The 15,773-nt window shown below is 36.6% G+C and overlaps 1 protein-coding gene across 6 annotated transcripts in view; it reads left to right on the top strand.

Moving 5' to 3' along the window:
- Window positions 1-15,773, top strand: part of LOC135744294 (receptor-type tyrosine-protein phosphatase S-like) — a 102,359-nt gene that overhangs the window by 18,950 nt on the left and 67,636 nt on the right. For all 6 annotated transcript variants that reach the window (XM_073814926.1, XM_065262321.2, XM_065262320.2 and 3 more), the window contains 3 exons: window positions 4,842-4,966; window positions 10,631-10,776; window positions 11,637-11,778. In XM_073814926.1, coding sequence (XP_073671027.1) covers window positions 4,882-4,966; window positions 10,631-10,776; window positions 11,637-11,778 — 373 coding nt within the window. In that variant the 5' untranslated portion in view covers window positions 4,842-4,881. The remainder of the gene's footprint in view (window positions 1-4,841; window positions 4,967-10,630; window positions 10,777-11,636; window positions 11,779-15,773) is intronic.

The raw sequence follows: 15,773 nt of genomic DNA, 5'->3' as shown, positions 1-15,773 counted from the left end.
ATTTTTCAAAAATATTTTTTTGTAAGTTTTGTTCGTTCTTTTTGCATTTTGCAAAGTGACACAATGAAGCAAAACACAACTAGTCCACACTTTTATTTTCTGTTTCTGAATATGATGTTATCATATTTTATATTTATCATATCAGTATGATGAATATGATGTAGTCTTTTTTTCATGCAAAGTTGCACAATTGCACAAATGTATTTTCTCTATTAAAATTGTTTAATGCTGTTACGTTTTAAAATAAACTTAAACGAAAAAGTTAAACTTAAAGCCTTGATTGCCATTTTGTGGGGCTCGGAACCATTCCCTACCTCCAAAGTGGGGAATGACAGAAAAAGTTTTAGAAACACTGATTTACAGACAGAGTGCTAGAGACCGCAAGCGATTGCAGGTCATGTGACAACCAACCTTTCCATGACCACATCGAAAGATGGTTCCATCGCACCTTCGCCTGTTTTTACTATTTGTTAAATATAGTTTTTTTTAAGTTCAATAAATGTTACTTTTTAAAAATTGAGGCTTGTAACATTTGGCATCATCATTGTGTCATTTTATGATGTAAATTGAGTGAGCAAAAGCAATATCGGCTCCAAATATCAGCTCAAGAAAATCAGCAGCCTGTATCGGTCATCGGCTAAGGCTGATGAAACAAAAATCGGTATCGGCACTGAAAAATCCATATCGGTCGATCCCTATTATTAATTAATTTTGTAATTATTTGAATTGTCCCCATAACCACATACAGTGGAATAAATGCAATATCTTTATATCATATATCCGACAGTAAACACCTAAAAAAAAGAATGATCTCTTTAGCATGTCGCATTCAAAAGTTATTCTTATTTTACTGAATGGAGCGAAAATACATTTTTCATATAAATATTAATTTTTTGTTTTGCACGGATAATAAATAGCAAGGGATTATTCATGCACACAACCAAAGACAATGCTGTGAATGGACTCATTTTTTAGAGTAGGACCTAAGATAAAAGATGGTGTAGCATTTGTGGCTATCTGTGCTATCTTGAGGCAGTTCACACTCAAGTTTCAGTTGATGTAGCCTTATTCCTGAGAGTGAGAGCTTTCATTTGATATAAGACTTGCCCATGTTTGTCATATTTGAAAAATACGAAATATGTGAATATTAAAGGAACAGTATGTAGGATTGTGGCCAAAACTGGTATTGCAATCACAAAATGTGTGGCTAAAACTGGTACTGCAATCACACAGCTGGTGGCCAATATACCAAACAACAACATAAACATCAGTTGAGGGCTGCAACTCCACTGTTTACATGACAATATCCTGGCCGGACTGCTGTTGTCAGTGATATAAGTATTTGAAATTAAAATGATTTCTTAATGTCTAGTGACATTTCAGGGCCATTTAATGATTAATTGATATAAATTTCTTACATACTGTTCCTTTAAATCATATAAAAAAATGGGGGGGGGGGGGGTGATGGTGTAAATAAGTTTAAATAACTTTTGTACAGTAAAATATATCTCAAAGCGATGCATATCTGCAGAAAGTAGAGACTCTAAGTCAAACAGTATCTCATATGGGGTCCATGACAGACCATTAAAAATGTAAGGAATATTTTATATTACGTCATAATAAGTAATTTTGGACCCCGTACATGGTCTGCCATGTAGAGGAGGTTTTAATATTTTAGTGAACTATCCCTTTAAGAACTAACACTGCTGATCAGACAACGGCTAAGAGATCAGACCGTGCCTCTCTGCATTTGTTTTTTTTGTCTCTGCATTTGTTTTTTGTTTTTTTATCTGTTATTATTTCTAAATGCTGTTTGCACAAATGCACTTTATGTAGTCTTGTGTAATAGTCTGCAATAAGCAATAATGTACAAGAGGCTGTGCTGAGTCAATGCGAGCCCTTCAGCCGTGACTTATTCACGATACAGCACAACCTTGAGTACCATATTGCTTTTGTAAAACACAATACAAATATTAAAGCAAAAAACTGTATACAAAGTATGCATGGTTACAAAACCAGGCGGTGAGCATTTGCAGACCTTCACATATATATATAAAAACTAAACTTTACTTCTAGCTTTGGTTCTTATTTTTATTTAACTTTATTTTTATTTTACTTATAATAATACATTTTTTGTTAGAGAGCAGAGAGATTTTAGCTTATAAAAAACATTCAACAGCAGCTGATCGGTTTATTAGTCTGTAGTATTATTGTATTGACTTAAATGTCTCTGAATTTTAGGAAAAACATTTGAGACATTGTGTTGAAACAAAAATGGAGTGTTTAAACTTCAGCACGCTCATTTCCTCTTCATGAGAAATAAAAAGTTGAACATTGAGTGGACTGATATCAAATGCGCCTCTCGCACCTGCAGCCTCGGATGAGAATAATCGATTTCCTCCCGAGCAAATATTGACTTCTGGCCGTAGAAGTTTCACAATCCTCTGCTGAATTGGTGTGGTCTGTGTTGATGGTGAAAAATACCCTCTTCCCCCTTCAGGAAGACAGCAGTCTAAACTGCATTAATGTGAAGGCCAGGGAGTAAAACACACAATGCCTGGGAAGTGTTTCAATAATTAATGGCCTCTCGTAAAAAATCCATATCTGTAAGAGCTGGAGTTAAAGTTGAGTGTACATGATGAGGAACTTTACAAACGTCTGTTTATATGCATTACTACTATAATCAGAGCACAAATGATAAAAGCTTTTAAAAGATTTACTGTATCTTCTGATATTATTTAACATTCATCATATAATAATACAAGATTATCCACACCGGAGGCTTCTGTTCTTCAGATGATGATTCAGTTTCGGTGTGTGCAGTTGACTCAGATTTACTCATCGTTTTGGTGCCATAAGCTAGGGCTGGACGATATGGTAAAAAAGCTATTTTTTCAGTAGCCTACATTCAACCAATTCACGGTTTAGATTTTTTTATGTTTAACTAGTTAACTTAAAACATGATTACAACAATCTTGAAGTAACATTTTTTTTTAAATGTATTTTTTTACTGTAACGTTGTTAACAAATGCTACCTTTTATTGAAGTGTTACCTATTCTTTTATCAAAGGCTTGCAAAGAAACCAAAGTACAAAATGCACTTAATTAAGATGGTAGAAATTTAAAATGAATTCACAAATAAGGAGTGTCAATTAGGGGTGTGCCATATCATATCGTTCATGTGATAATACCGGTATAATTTTTAACATGAAAAAGTCATTTTGCGATGTCAATGATAGAGCGACGCAATGACGTATGGCACATTTACGTTCCCTGACGCGCACAGCAACAACACCTGAGAGCAAGAGCAGAATGTCAGCAACACCGTCGAGTACAACCAGGCTGTGAAGGTACGCAAGGAGGAAATAGTGTCACAGCTCGAAAACTCCTGTCTAGCGCAATAACGTGAGATAAACACATTCATTCACATCTGCTCCCATGTGTTTGCTTCACTGACTGAATTTAAATCCAAAAAAAGTTAACATTAAGAAAAATTTAGTTGTACTGACTCATGGGCACTTAATATTATTTATTTATTTAACTTAATATACATTTACACCCTATTTCTAACAACATAAGCAGACAAATGATTTATCCAGTGTTTATATGAAAATCTGATTTAATCACTTATGTTTTATCTGAACTAGATGAACATAGTTAGGTTTTAGCAATTTAATTATTATCGACAATTAACTGAAGATCGATTTATTTACCGCATTTTTTCTCAGAACATACATATATGTTTTATTCAGACTAGGAGTGGGCCAATTTACCTCCAATAATGACCCCGATACCAAGAACTAATCCGATAAAAAAAATAAAAGAAACAGAACCTCACCCAGTTAACCAGGGATCTTTGGCTTCTGACACTGGCCAAATTTGGCCAACAATACAAACGCAAGGGCCAATGACCATGTTTGCTCTGCTATTGTTATTTGCTGCTGTTGTTTTCTGTTGAATGAGTTACAATATAAAATTTACGACTTCCATTCAAAACCTTTTAAAACCTTTTTCGATTTAAATAAAATTGTGTCAAAACGTTAATTCGAATAAATAAAAAATCTGTAAAATTGCCCAGGTTTTTTCTATTTCGATTAAAATAAAGTTGCATAAAAACGTTCATTCGAATAAATAAAAAAATCTGTAAAATTGCCTAGGTTTTTTCTATTTGATGTAAATAAAGTTGCATAAAAACGTTAATTCGAATAATAAAAAAAAATCAGTAAAATTGCCCAGGTTTTTCTATTTTGATTTAAATAAAGTTGCATAAAATATTCATTTGAATGAATAAAAAATCTGTAATATTGCACAGGTTTTTTCTATTTCCATTTTAATAAAGTTGCATAAAACGTTCATTCGAATAAATAAAAAAATCTGTAAAATTCCCTAGGTTTTTTCTATTTCCATTTAAATAAAGTTGAATAAAAACGTTAATTCAAATAAATAAAAAATCTGTAAAATTGCACAGGTTTTTTCTATTTCGATTTAAATAAAGTTGTATAAAAACATTCATTCGAATAAATAAAAAAATCTGTAAAATTGCCTAGGTTTTTTCTATTTGATGGTAATAAAGTTGCATAAAAACTTTCATTCGAATAATAAAAAAAATCTGTAAAATTGTCTAGGTTTTTCTATTTTGATTTAAATAAAGTTGCATAAAATATTCATTTGAATGAATAAAAAATCTGTAATATTGCCCAGGTTATTTCTATATAGAGTATCTAAGCTTGCTGCTGCCCCGCTGGTCCACACTTGCTAACGCTGGTACATCAGTATTTAAAACTGCTGTGTTTCTTTATGCAGTAAACTTTATAAAAGTTCCTCTTTGTGTCTCTCTTCAGTGTGTCTGGGTGTTATCGTGTGAAGGCGGTTGGCGGCATCATGGAGTTCCGGGTCGGCAGAGGTCCGTTCCAGTCGGTGCTGATCCTCATCTACATCTCCCTACAGAACTCTGCAGATGCGTTGTGTAAGTCCCTGTGCACTCTTGTTGGTATGGTAACAATGCAATGCTCTTTAGTGATGGAATGTTGTCATGGAAACTAAGCAGAGGTTGATGCTGTTTTACCGCAATGAATTTATTAAAACTAAGAAACGTGTTAGGATGAAAGAGAAATTATCTGGAGATGTTGCTGACTGATGTGTTAAATTTAAGGGGCCTAATTGCGAAGTGTTTGATTCGGCACCGTGAGGTACTTGTAAAGTTTGAGATGTAAGATGTTAAGTGAGTATTTGGTGATGTTTCATGGTGAGCATCATGCTGTTGTGTTGTTTAGGGAATCCACAGAGGGTTTCTAGTTTAATCCCTGTGAGATTCGAGGGGAAACCGAAGCAGTATTTATCTCGTGTTTGCTTCGTCTCAGAAATACAGAAGAAGTTTATGAGATGTCAACTGTGATGTTCTCCATAGATCCCAGACTCGGATATTATTTGGATTTTTAGTCAACACTTAAGTCAAAACTTTATCCATGTGTGGCCTTCTTTGTTGAAAATACTTCACTCTTACATTTACAAGAGATTTTACTGTGGACATGTTTTTATTGCCACATGTTGTGTTGGTAATGATATCATTTCCTTTCTTGGCTGTTGTGTCTCTGTCTCTCTCTCGTGTGTTTCCAGATGTTTGTGTGTTTATTAGATAAATGCATATAGATAGATAGTCTGAGTCTGTGTGGGTGGGTGGATTCTCAGGATCAGACTCGGCTCAGTTTAACCTGCCTCTATGGCAACAGGACACCTCGGCGATGATCTACGCTCAGAGCAGCAGTATCTATGACGACGGGCAGCGCTGTTTAATGCATGCATGCGTGCGTGCCGGCGCTGTAGAATCTGATCCCTGTCGCATTGAGAGTCAAGTGGGGGTGGGTTGGGTCTAGTGGCTTATTAAGATCGCTGTGAGAATTACGGCTTATATTTATTACTTCCTGCTGTTGTGATGACAGTAGAGGTCTGATGGATGATCAGAGGAGTAATGCTTACAACATTCACAGGCGCTGGAGTTGACTGATATACACCGTTTCACACAACCTGTCCCACACTGTAAATAGCAGCATGAAGTTAAAACAACTTTGTTTTGGAAGTCAGTTGAACCGACTGTTTTAAGTTTTGGCTGTAAAAAGTTAACATAACTTGAAATAGTATAAAATAGTGCTGGGCAAAGATTAATCGCGATTAATTGCATAAAAAATAAAAGTGATTTTTGGCACAATATATGAGTTTGTGCTGTGTGTAATTATATTTAACCACACACACATTTTTTTATTTATATATAATTTTTTATTTATTTATATACAATATAGAATATATAAAAATATAAATAAATATATATATACACATGTAAATGTTTCTTAAGTACATACATGAATGTATTTATTTATATACATAATAGTTACATACCGCACACATATATTATTTTGTAAGCTATTAATCGTATACAGTACATACGGCCGTTTAGGTTATTTGTCCATTCCTTCAAATACAATCCACCTGTACTGGCAGCAGGTGACACTTAATATATTGGGCAGGGTACCCGCGGAGTCTTAAAAGTCTTGAAAAAGCATTGAATTTCATTTTCCCATATTAAGGCCTTAAAAGGTATTAAATTTCACCTCAAAGTCTTGAATTTTTCACGGAGGTCTTAATTTTTCAAATGATCAATAGATTTATATGCTGTTAATTCAGACACAAAACTCACGTGCACGAAAACCACGCGCGAGTGATAGATACGAGCGCAGAACACTATCCATGTTTGGAACAGCATCTTAGCGAGCGCGCAGAACACTATTCGCGCGCGGGAAAGCATTCTCGCGTGTTCACAGAACACTGTTCGCGCGCTGAAAAACGTCCTCCCGAGAGCGCACCTCTGTTCAAAGCGCACAAATGCAGTCACGCGAGCAAAGTAAAAAGTTAAGTAAAAAGGCTGGGATGATAAAGTAAAGGGTGGGATGAGCGCTCGTTCGACTTTCTCTATGCGCTTGCAGTAACACAACACGCACTTGCTCGATCAAGTTGACTTTGGGACTGTGAGGGCAGGACAATGACGGGTGTCCTCTCACCTGTGATCGGTTGTTTGATTTAATCAGTGACACACACAATCTTCTGTTCCACAATCCATCTCTAGTAAATCTAGGTAGAGAAGACACGTTTTGATATGATCATTATGTCGGAGAAGGTCATTTATATGTTAAACAATAGTCTTGTGTTATCCATGCAATAATAAGCTGTAACAATAACGCAAATTTGAAAGCTATTATATATTTTGTTTACTGTTTAATTAGATAATATCAACTTGCAATACATACTATAGGCTACATATTTACATTGTCACACTAAGTTAGCATTAGAAAACTTTAGTATGGTCCTGTATAAAGATTAACAGAAAAGATTGACAGAAATATATCTATATATGAGCTTGTGTCCAGTTTTTTGTTTGGTGCAGTGAACAGATCTCTTGTCTTTTTAGGGTCAAAATAGCATTACATTTTAATTTGTTGTTGTGTTTGAGGGGTTTTGTTTCATTTGCCATAATATGGTTAATTTTGTTTGTCAGTATTGTTCTGGTTCGGAGCATTACTGATGAGTGGTATTAGATGTTGTTATTATCTTAACTATATTAAACAGCAAAAAATTAATACCTTAAAATTGGTGTTATTGTTTGGTTTGCAGCTTATTTCATGGATCAAACAAGGCTATTGTTTTAACATAAATTACCTTATCCGACATAATGGTCATATTACAACGTGGCGGGCTGCACAAGATAAAGAGGAGGGCCACATGTGGCCCCTGGCCCTCCAGTTGCCCATCCCTGATTTAGGGATTTTCAAATTTACAATAAATGTACATTTAAATCTATTAAATCTATTTGATTGTTGGTTTTGATTGTTGGGTAAAGATAAGGGTTAGGCCGTTTGGGCCTTGGACTCAGCCTTTCAGAGGCATGTTGTCATGAATGTTCAAACACTTGTAAATAGTAATTATTTGAGGTATATTACGTTATTTAAAATGATTTATTCTACTCGAATGGGCGCGATGTAGGTATTAAATTTCATTTGAAGTGGTATTAAAAAGGTCTTAAAAAGGCCTTGAATTTCAGTTTGACAATCCTGGGGGTACCCTGATTGGGGTATAATTGTGCAAACCTCAGAATTAATTGTATTTATACCATGGGCCTCCATCTCTGTAACATACCTGGTCGCGACTAATCGTTTGCAGAATAAAAGTTTGTGTTTACATATTAAATGTGTGTGAAATGTGTATAATAATTATGTATATATAAATGCACACACATGCATGTAATTAAGAAATATTTGCTATATATATATATATATATATATATATATATATTATATCAATATATATTTTATATGTGTTTGTATTTATATATACATCATATTTGTTGATGTACTGTGTATAATAATTATGTAAATAAAACTTTTATTGTGCAAACGAATAGTCGTGACTAATCATTAGGCAGCACTAATACCTGGAGATCTTAGTTCTGTCTGAATCGGTACATGAAATCACAGATGTCAAGTGATAACAAGTGTAACTCAGACGTCATTAAGAAAACTTTTCCTATCCAAATAGTGCTTTAGTTAAAAAAAACCTTAAAACTGTGCTTCAGTGTTGTTTACATCTAGCAAAATGGTCTGTAGCATGGGTCTTCATATGGGGGGTCCAGGGGTCCTCCAAAAATTTTTGAAATCTAAATAATTTGAAAAATTAAATTAGCCATCAAACAAAAAATGCCCTAATAGGTTAATACCGTATTTTCCGGGACTATAAGACGCTTCGGAGGATAAGTCGCATCAGTTAAAATGCCTTTTGAAGAGGAAAACACATATATAAGTCGCTCTGGACTATACGTTGCGTTTATTTAGAAAATGATTTCACAAAATCCAAGCAGAAGAACAGGCATTTAATCTGGAATGGCAAGTTATTTAACTAAACAATAGCACAGAACAGCAGACTGAATAGGTGTCCATACACGTTAAAGTAACATTAACCGTTATTTACATGATACACAAAAGCATACAGAACATATCTGAGGGGCTGAACAGGCTAAATTAACAAGACAAGCCAAATCAAGTTAAAAAAGGTCCCGAAGTCATTCAGTCATCACTGAATAATCTGAATAGACTTAATAGTCCGGAAAATACGGTAATAAAATGTAAACTTGAGCATTTAAAATGAAGAGCCTGATGTTCCCATGATAAACTCTGTTCAGTTAATTATGCCAAAATGTTTATTTTATTATTTTTGTAAAGTAACCCTCATAACAAAGTATGTAAATCCAACCTTAATTTAATAGATGTTCTGGGGGTCGCTGCTCCTTCTCTTTGTGCACTAAAGGGACAGCAAGTAGGATTTTAAGTGTTTTATTAATCAAAATCAATGTCTTTATTCATAAATATGTCCTCGTTGGTGTCAAATGACCTCTCCCAGTGATCTGACTTTTCTTTGTAAGCTTAGAATTTCATCTCTTTACTTACATTGAACGGTTAAGTCCAAGGAGGCTTCCATGTCATTTCGCCGTATTGATAAACTATAATAGAAGAGAGGGACAAAAAGCACTAACCTACCAACGTGTTTTCATTCAGATAACGTGAACCAGCTTAAACAGACAAAGAGATCAGTGGTTAAATAACGGCTACAGTAGTTGCAACACACATTTGGAAAAGCGAGGCGCTAGAGAGCACTATTTGTTTGAATGCAAAATACAATTTTACCACTAGATGGGGAAAATCCTACTTATTGTACCTTTTATGGGGTTCTTTACCTTAAAAAGTTGAAGATCTCTGGTCTATAGGGTTCCACGTGGTCTGATTCTGCCAGTCTAATGACTTTTTTATAAATGCAGTATTTATTTAAGATTCTATAAAAGTCTGTGAAAGCAGAATATAGGTTATTAGTTAATATTGATATATTTCTGCTAATCAATTTTAGTTATTAGATAATAATCAAACGTATATTGATTGTCTGTCTCAGTTTTGTTTAAACAACACTTCATGTATGTTTTATGGTATTGTCATCAGCAACATGCTAACATCTGACTCTCCATTGGAATCAATAATATGTTAAGTCTCACATGCCAGATTTTTAAGGCGTGTGGAGTTGCTTCTTGTGCTATAGACGTTACGTGCTTGAAGTGAACTTCCGGTCTCTATTTATTTATGGTCAAACTGATCTCTGAAACAAATAGCGTGTCGGAAATAAAATGTTTTGATTTGCTAAAGACGAGGGGAGATGACGAGCATGGATCATGAGGTTTGACAGCCAGGCAAAAATTCAAGGACCTGTAGCTTACATTGCAATTTGCATAGATTTATTTTACACAGTAGTGTTAGCTGAGTGTAATAGTTGATACGCTAATTTACTTGTCATTTATTTCCCTTGTTATCAGAATTAAACTACTGTAAAGAGACTCTGTGGAAGTCTACCATAAGTTGTGTTCAGTCCACAAAAGCTGTTTGTTTATGTTGTCGCTGCTGAACCCGTCTTTAGTGTTTATATCACTCACTGACGAGGGTTAGATTAACTCTTTGCGGACAGCTCTAGCAGTATTATCATAATGATGATAATTCGTCATTCAGAATCAGAGCTGATGTCATCATGGTTTTCATTTGTGTTCCAGCGGCTCCCAGATTCACAAAGATCCCGACGGATCAGATTGGCGTTTCCGGTGGAGTCGTGTCCTTCGTTTGTCAAGCCACAGGAGACCCGAAACCGCAGGTCTTCTGGAACAAAAAGGGAAAGAAAGTGAATTCACAGAGAATCGAGGTGAGAATCTGACGTTTGTATTGGTGTGAATTCACAGAATGGTTAAAATTAGATGATGTATTTCCTTTGGGCGGAGCATATCGACATCAAAGCCTTGACACAGCAGTATTGGCTCTATGAGGTGACAGATGGTGCAATAGGGGCCCCAGTTTAAAAACACACACATATATTTTATCATAACTTTTGTGTAATTAAACCACAGAAAAATAAGGCTACTAACCAACAGCACCACATTGTACAATTTAAGTTTTTGTTTAATTTAAAATCTTCTAAGTTTGAGATGGTCCATGTCATGAATTTTCTTTGGGGGTCTCCAAAGGGAAGCACCCTACGAGGGGGTGTGATGCTATATGTTTTTCCAATGGCACATTGGGGGGAATGTTTGATAATTTATCAGGGGTAACTGAATTTACCCACGAATGACGCAAATTTCACATGTGAATAAAGCGAGTTGAATAATTTCCAAGCATCCCAACTGTGAATAGCGCAATTTATTTTCTTTCTTTGGTTTCTGGTGTTAACAGAATGACAGGTGGTGTATGTACTGTACCAAGACATGTATTCCTCATGTTTAATTGTGTGTTTAAAGGGATAGTTCACACAAAAATGAAAATTGTCATTATTTACTCACCCTCAGGTTGTTCTAAACATGAGGTTTTTTTGTTGATCACAAGATATTTTAATAAATGATGGTAATCACAAAGTTGATGGTACCCATTGACTCCCATTATATAGTAAAAAATACTTTAGTCAATAGGTGCCGTCTGTGTGCTTACCAAATATCAGATAACCTTGTCTGGCTTTTAATCTGAGATATTTTTCTGTGGACATCTGCTCATTCTCTTTTCTCATTGGCCCAGACTATAGAGTTTGATGAAGGCGCTGGGGCGGTGCTACGTATCCAGCCACTCAGAGCGCCGCGGGACGAAAACGTTTACGAGTGTGTTGCCAAAAACACTGAGGGTGAAATCGCTGTGACCTCCCAACTGTCCATAATAAGAGGTGAGATGTTATCATCAGCATCATCAACTTGGTCCAACTCGTATTGTTGTATATTCCTAAGAGAAATTACAGCAGTAATGTTCTTCACATATTTATTTATTCATATTTTAACAACAAAATGTATCTTCTTATAATGCAGGAAACAGTTCAGTTAAAGACAAATACATCAAGCATAGGATGCCAAAATTGGTCTTTGTTTTGGAGATGTGATACTGGGTGGTTTTATTGGCTAGTGCTGTTGGCCATTTGGCTGCTTATAAGCTTGTTTTGATTGGCTGGTCAAGTGCATATGGTGTCTCTATTCCAGACAAGAGAGATGTTTGGCTCACAAACGTATTTAAGCTTAAAACTGGCTCAATATTTTAATAATTTGTCAAAACCTTACTGTCATATTTTGTGGACATGTTGAAAAGTGGTTGGGAAATGATATAGCCAGCTCATGTCCAGCACATATGGTACGAGCATGTTTGATTTCAGCTCGCACATTTTATCAGCATCATTACTGGCCAAACAGCCGATTAACAGAAATTCATGCACTGTTCTGTGTTGGAAGAAATATCCGTCTGGTCTCTGTGGTGTTGTGAGTATAAACAGAAAAGCCATAAATGTATATTCATTCATCTTACTGAGCCATGATGAGAACGGTAATGAATTTGTTAGTCAGGTAATGAAACATTGCACGTGGCCTGTCACAGTTTATTTAGGGAGACACATTCACTGCAAACACATGATTGCTGTCATTACACAATGACTGACAATTTCCGAGGCATTTACCAAAACTGAGGGTGTTAATCTGAAACATGCTGATAACTGACAGTGTGACTCTAAAACCTCTGTATCTGAACAGACAGATTTTAAATAACAGGACTTTCATGCTGTGATTAACTCTGGGTTAACTTATTTTCAAATGCTTTAGTACAGCAAAATTTCATGTTTGTATTCCCTGCTCCAGTGCAGCGCATCTTTTAACCCTGGTTTATGATCCCCGCTCCAGTGCACACAGCTTTTAACCCTGGTTTATAATCCCTGCTCCAGTGTAACACAGTTTTTAACCCTGGTTTATGATCCCCGCTCTAGTGCACACAGCTTTTAACCCTGGTTTATAATCCCTGCTCCAGTGAAACACATCTTTTAACCCTGGTTTATAATCCCTGCTCCAGTGTAACACAGCTTTTAACCCTGGTTTATAATCCCTGCTCCAGTGTAACACAGCTTTTAACCCTGGTTTATAATCCCTGCTCCAGTGCACACAGCTTTTAACCCTGGTTTATAATCCCTGCTCCAGTGTAACACAGCTTTTAACCCTGGTTTATGATCCCCGCTCCAGTGCACACAGCTTTTAACCCTGGTTTATGATCCCCGCTCCAGTGCACACAGCTTTTAACCCTGGTTTATAATCCCCACTCCAGTGCACACAGCTTTTAACCCTGGTTTATAATCCCTGCTCCAGTGTAACACAGCTTTTAACCCTGGTTTATGATCCCAGCTCCAGTGCACACAGCTTTTAACCCTGGTTTATAATCCCTGCTCCAGTGTAACACAGCTTTTAACCCTGGTTTATGATCTCCGCTCCAGTGCACACAGCTTTTAACCCTGGTTTATGATCCCCGCTCCAGTGCACACAGCTTTAACCCTGGTTTATAATCCCTGCTCCAGTGTAACACCGCTTTTAACCCTGGTTTATGATCCCCGCTCCAGTGCACACAGCTTTTAACCCTGGTTTATAATCCCTGCTCCAGTGTAACACAGCTTTTAACCCTGATTTATAACCCCTGCTCCAGTGTAACACAGCTTTAACCCTGGTTTATGATCCCCGCTCCAGTGCACACAGCTTTTAACCCTGGTTTATAATCCCTGCTCCAGTGTAACACAGCTTTTAACCCTGGTTTATAATCCCTGCTCCAGTGTAACACAGCTTTTAACCCTGGTGTATAATCCCCGCTCCAGTGCACACAGCTTTTAACCCTGGTTTGTAATCCCTGCTCCAGTGCAGCGCATCTTTTAACCCTGGTTTATAACCCCTGCTCCAGTGTAACACAGCTTTTAACCCTGGTTTATGATCCCCACTCCAGTGCACACAGCTTTTAACCCTGGTTTATAATCCCTGCTCCAGTGTAACACAGCTTTTAACCCTGGTTTATAATCCCTGCTCCAGTGCACACAGCTTTTAACCTTTTAACCCCCCAGTGCATAGAGCTTTAAAACCCAGTTTATAATTCCTGCTCCAATGCTGCTCAGCTTTTAATTATTATGTGTGTGTTTTTGTATGATTCGTATGTGTACTGGTTGGTCAACATTGTGAGGACTCAGTGATAATATAATGTGTATTCAGGTTTCAGGTCTCTAAACCTGAATTATAAGCAGATCCCAGATGTTCCTATTATTCAATTTACTAAATTAACATACCTTATTTATCTGTGAGGATGAAGTTTAGGAGTGAGGATAGGGAATAGAAAATAACATTAGCTCAGTATAAAAACATTAACCATATAGAAAGTCCTGGTAGGTTTAGTCTTTAATAGCTGCACCAACATTGTGTGTGTGTGTGTGTGTGTGTGTGTGTGTGTTGGATCAGCTAACACTAATGTGTTCAGATGAAGGGGTCCAATGTTTGGGGATTAAACCCCCTTCTATGCCCCATCTGTCACTGTTGGCATGGAACCCCCCCCATTTAAATGTGTGCATGTGCTGTCTTTTATGTGCACAGTAGATAAATATTTAGATTTAATGTTGTGCTTTGTGTGTGTGTGTGTGTGTGTGTGTGTGTGTGTGTGTGTGTGTGTGTGTGTGTGTGTGTGTGTGTGTGTGTGTGTGTGTGTGTGTGTGTTTTAGTCAGGTCTCTGTGGTGATGTGTTCATCAGTATATCAGGGGAAAGATTTAAGGCCATAAACTCGATTATCAAACCCTCATTTATAGATTCATGTACAGATCATTGACCTTTAGCTTTATAACTCGGTGCTTCTGCCCAATTACCTCCATTACTGCCCACATCTTACAGCAGATGAACACACAAAGCGCTCTGTTAATCCATTAACATAAATGTCTATTATATTATTTATGCAAAAGTATCCGGTTACCTTTTCATATCTGATGTATTTAGCAGCTGGACTGTCTTTGTTGTTAAACACACGTTTCTTAAACACACACTTTTGATTTTTTATGTCCCTGTGTAACAGCAGCAATCCACCTGTCACTCAAGTGGCCACACCCTTAATTATGAAGAACTTTAATGCTAAATATAATTATAACGGATGAGTTTCAAACAAATTCACCCCCCACAGTAGTTATGAAGGGCAAAATTAGCTTTATAGACCAAAACCATTTTAACATGTCTCTAGTGGCCAGTAGATGAATTGCAGGTGAAATCACTTCCATGTTGGATTCACGAGAGAGACCGAAAGGTTGCCCTTTGTTCATACCTCATCGCATTTTCAAGTAAACATGAGCGATATCTCTGACGTCATATGAACTCAGGTGCACAGCGTAAGTCCTAGTATGACTGTTAGCATCTGTCAGCTTCTGTTGGACCCAGCTGTGTCGAGTCACAGTCCCAGCAGACTCATTCAGACACAAGCCAGCCCAATATTCCCTTGAGGACACACACCAGTGGGTCAGATGGTTTCTACCGGTCAGGCCTTCATCTACAGAACAGCATCATTATGCAGTTTTAATTAGGCCACACCTGCCACCAGCACAGAGTCACATTTATGAGCCAGATTTCATAAAGACGGTGGGATTAAAAATTGAAGACAGAGCATTAAGAGAGACAGAGTATTAATTATTCCAAATATCTGTATCTGTTTAATGGACTGGTGTTGCACCCTAATAGTAATAAATAAGACTTTTCCTTCAATTGTGACACCTATAAATCTTTTAGAGATATTTTGCTATATATAAATAATCCTTTTTTTATAGTTCTGTAATTCATGGACAAGCTGACATTTGTCAGCCTCTACTAAATACAATGTTCATAGGGTCCCAAATGCAGTGGGAC

The sequence above is a fragment of the Paramisgurnus dabryanus genome, chromosome 6 (assembly GCF_030506205.2).
Source record: "Paramisgurnus dabryanus chromosome 6, PD_genome_1.1, whole genome shotgun sequence".
Lineage (NCBI taxonomy): Eukaryota > Metazoa > Chordata > Actinopteri > Cypriniformes > Cobitidae > Paramisgurnus > Paramisgurnus dabryanus.
Note: the sequence above shows the minus strand (reverse complement) of the source record. Positions and strands in the feature narration are given on the sequence as shown.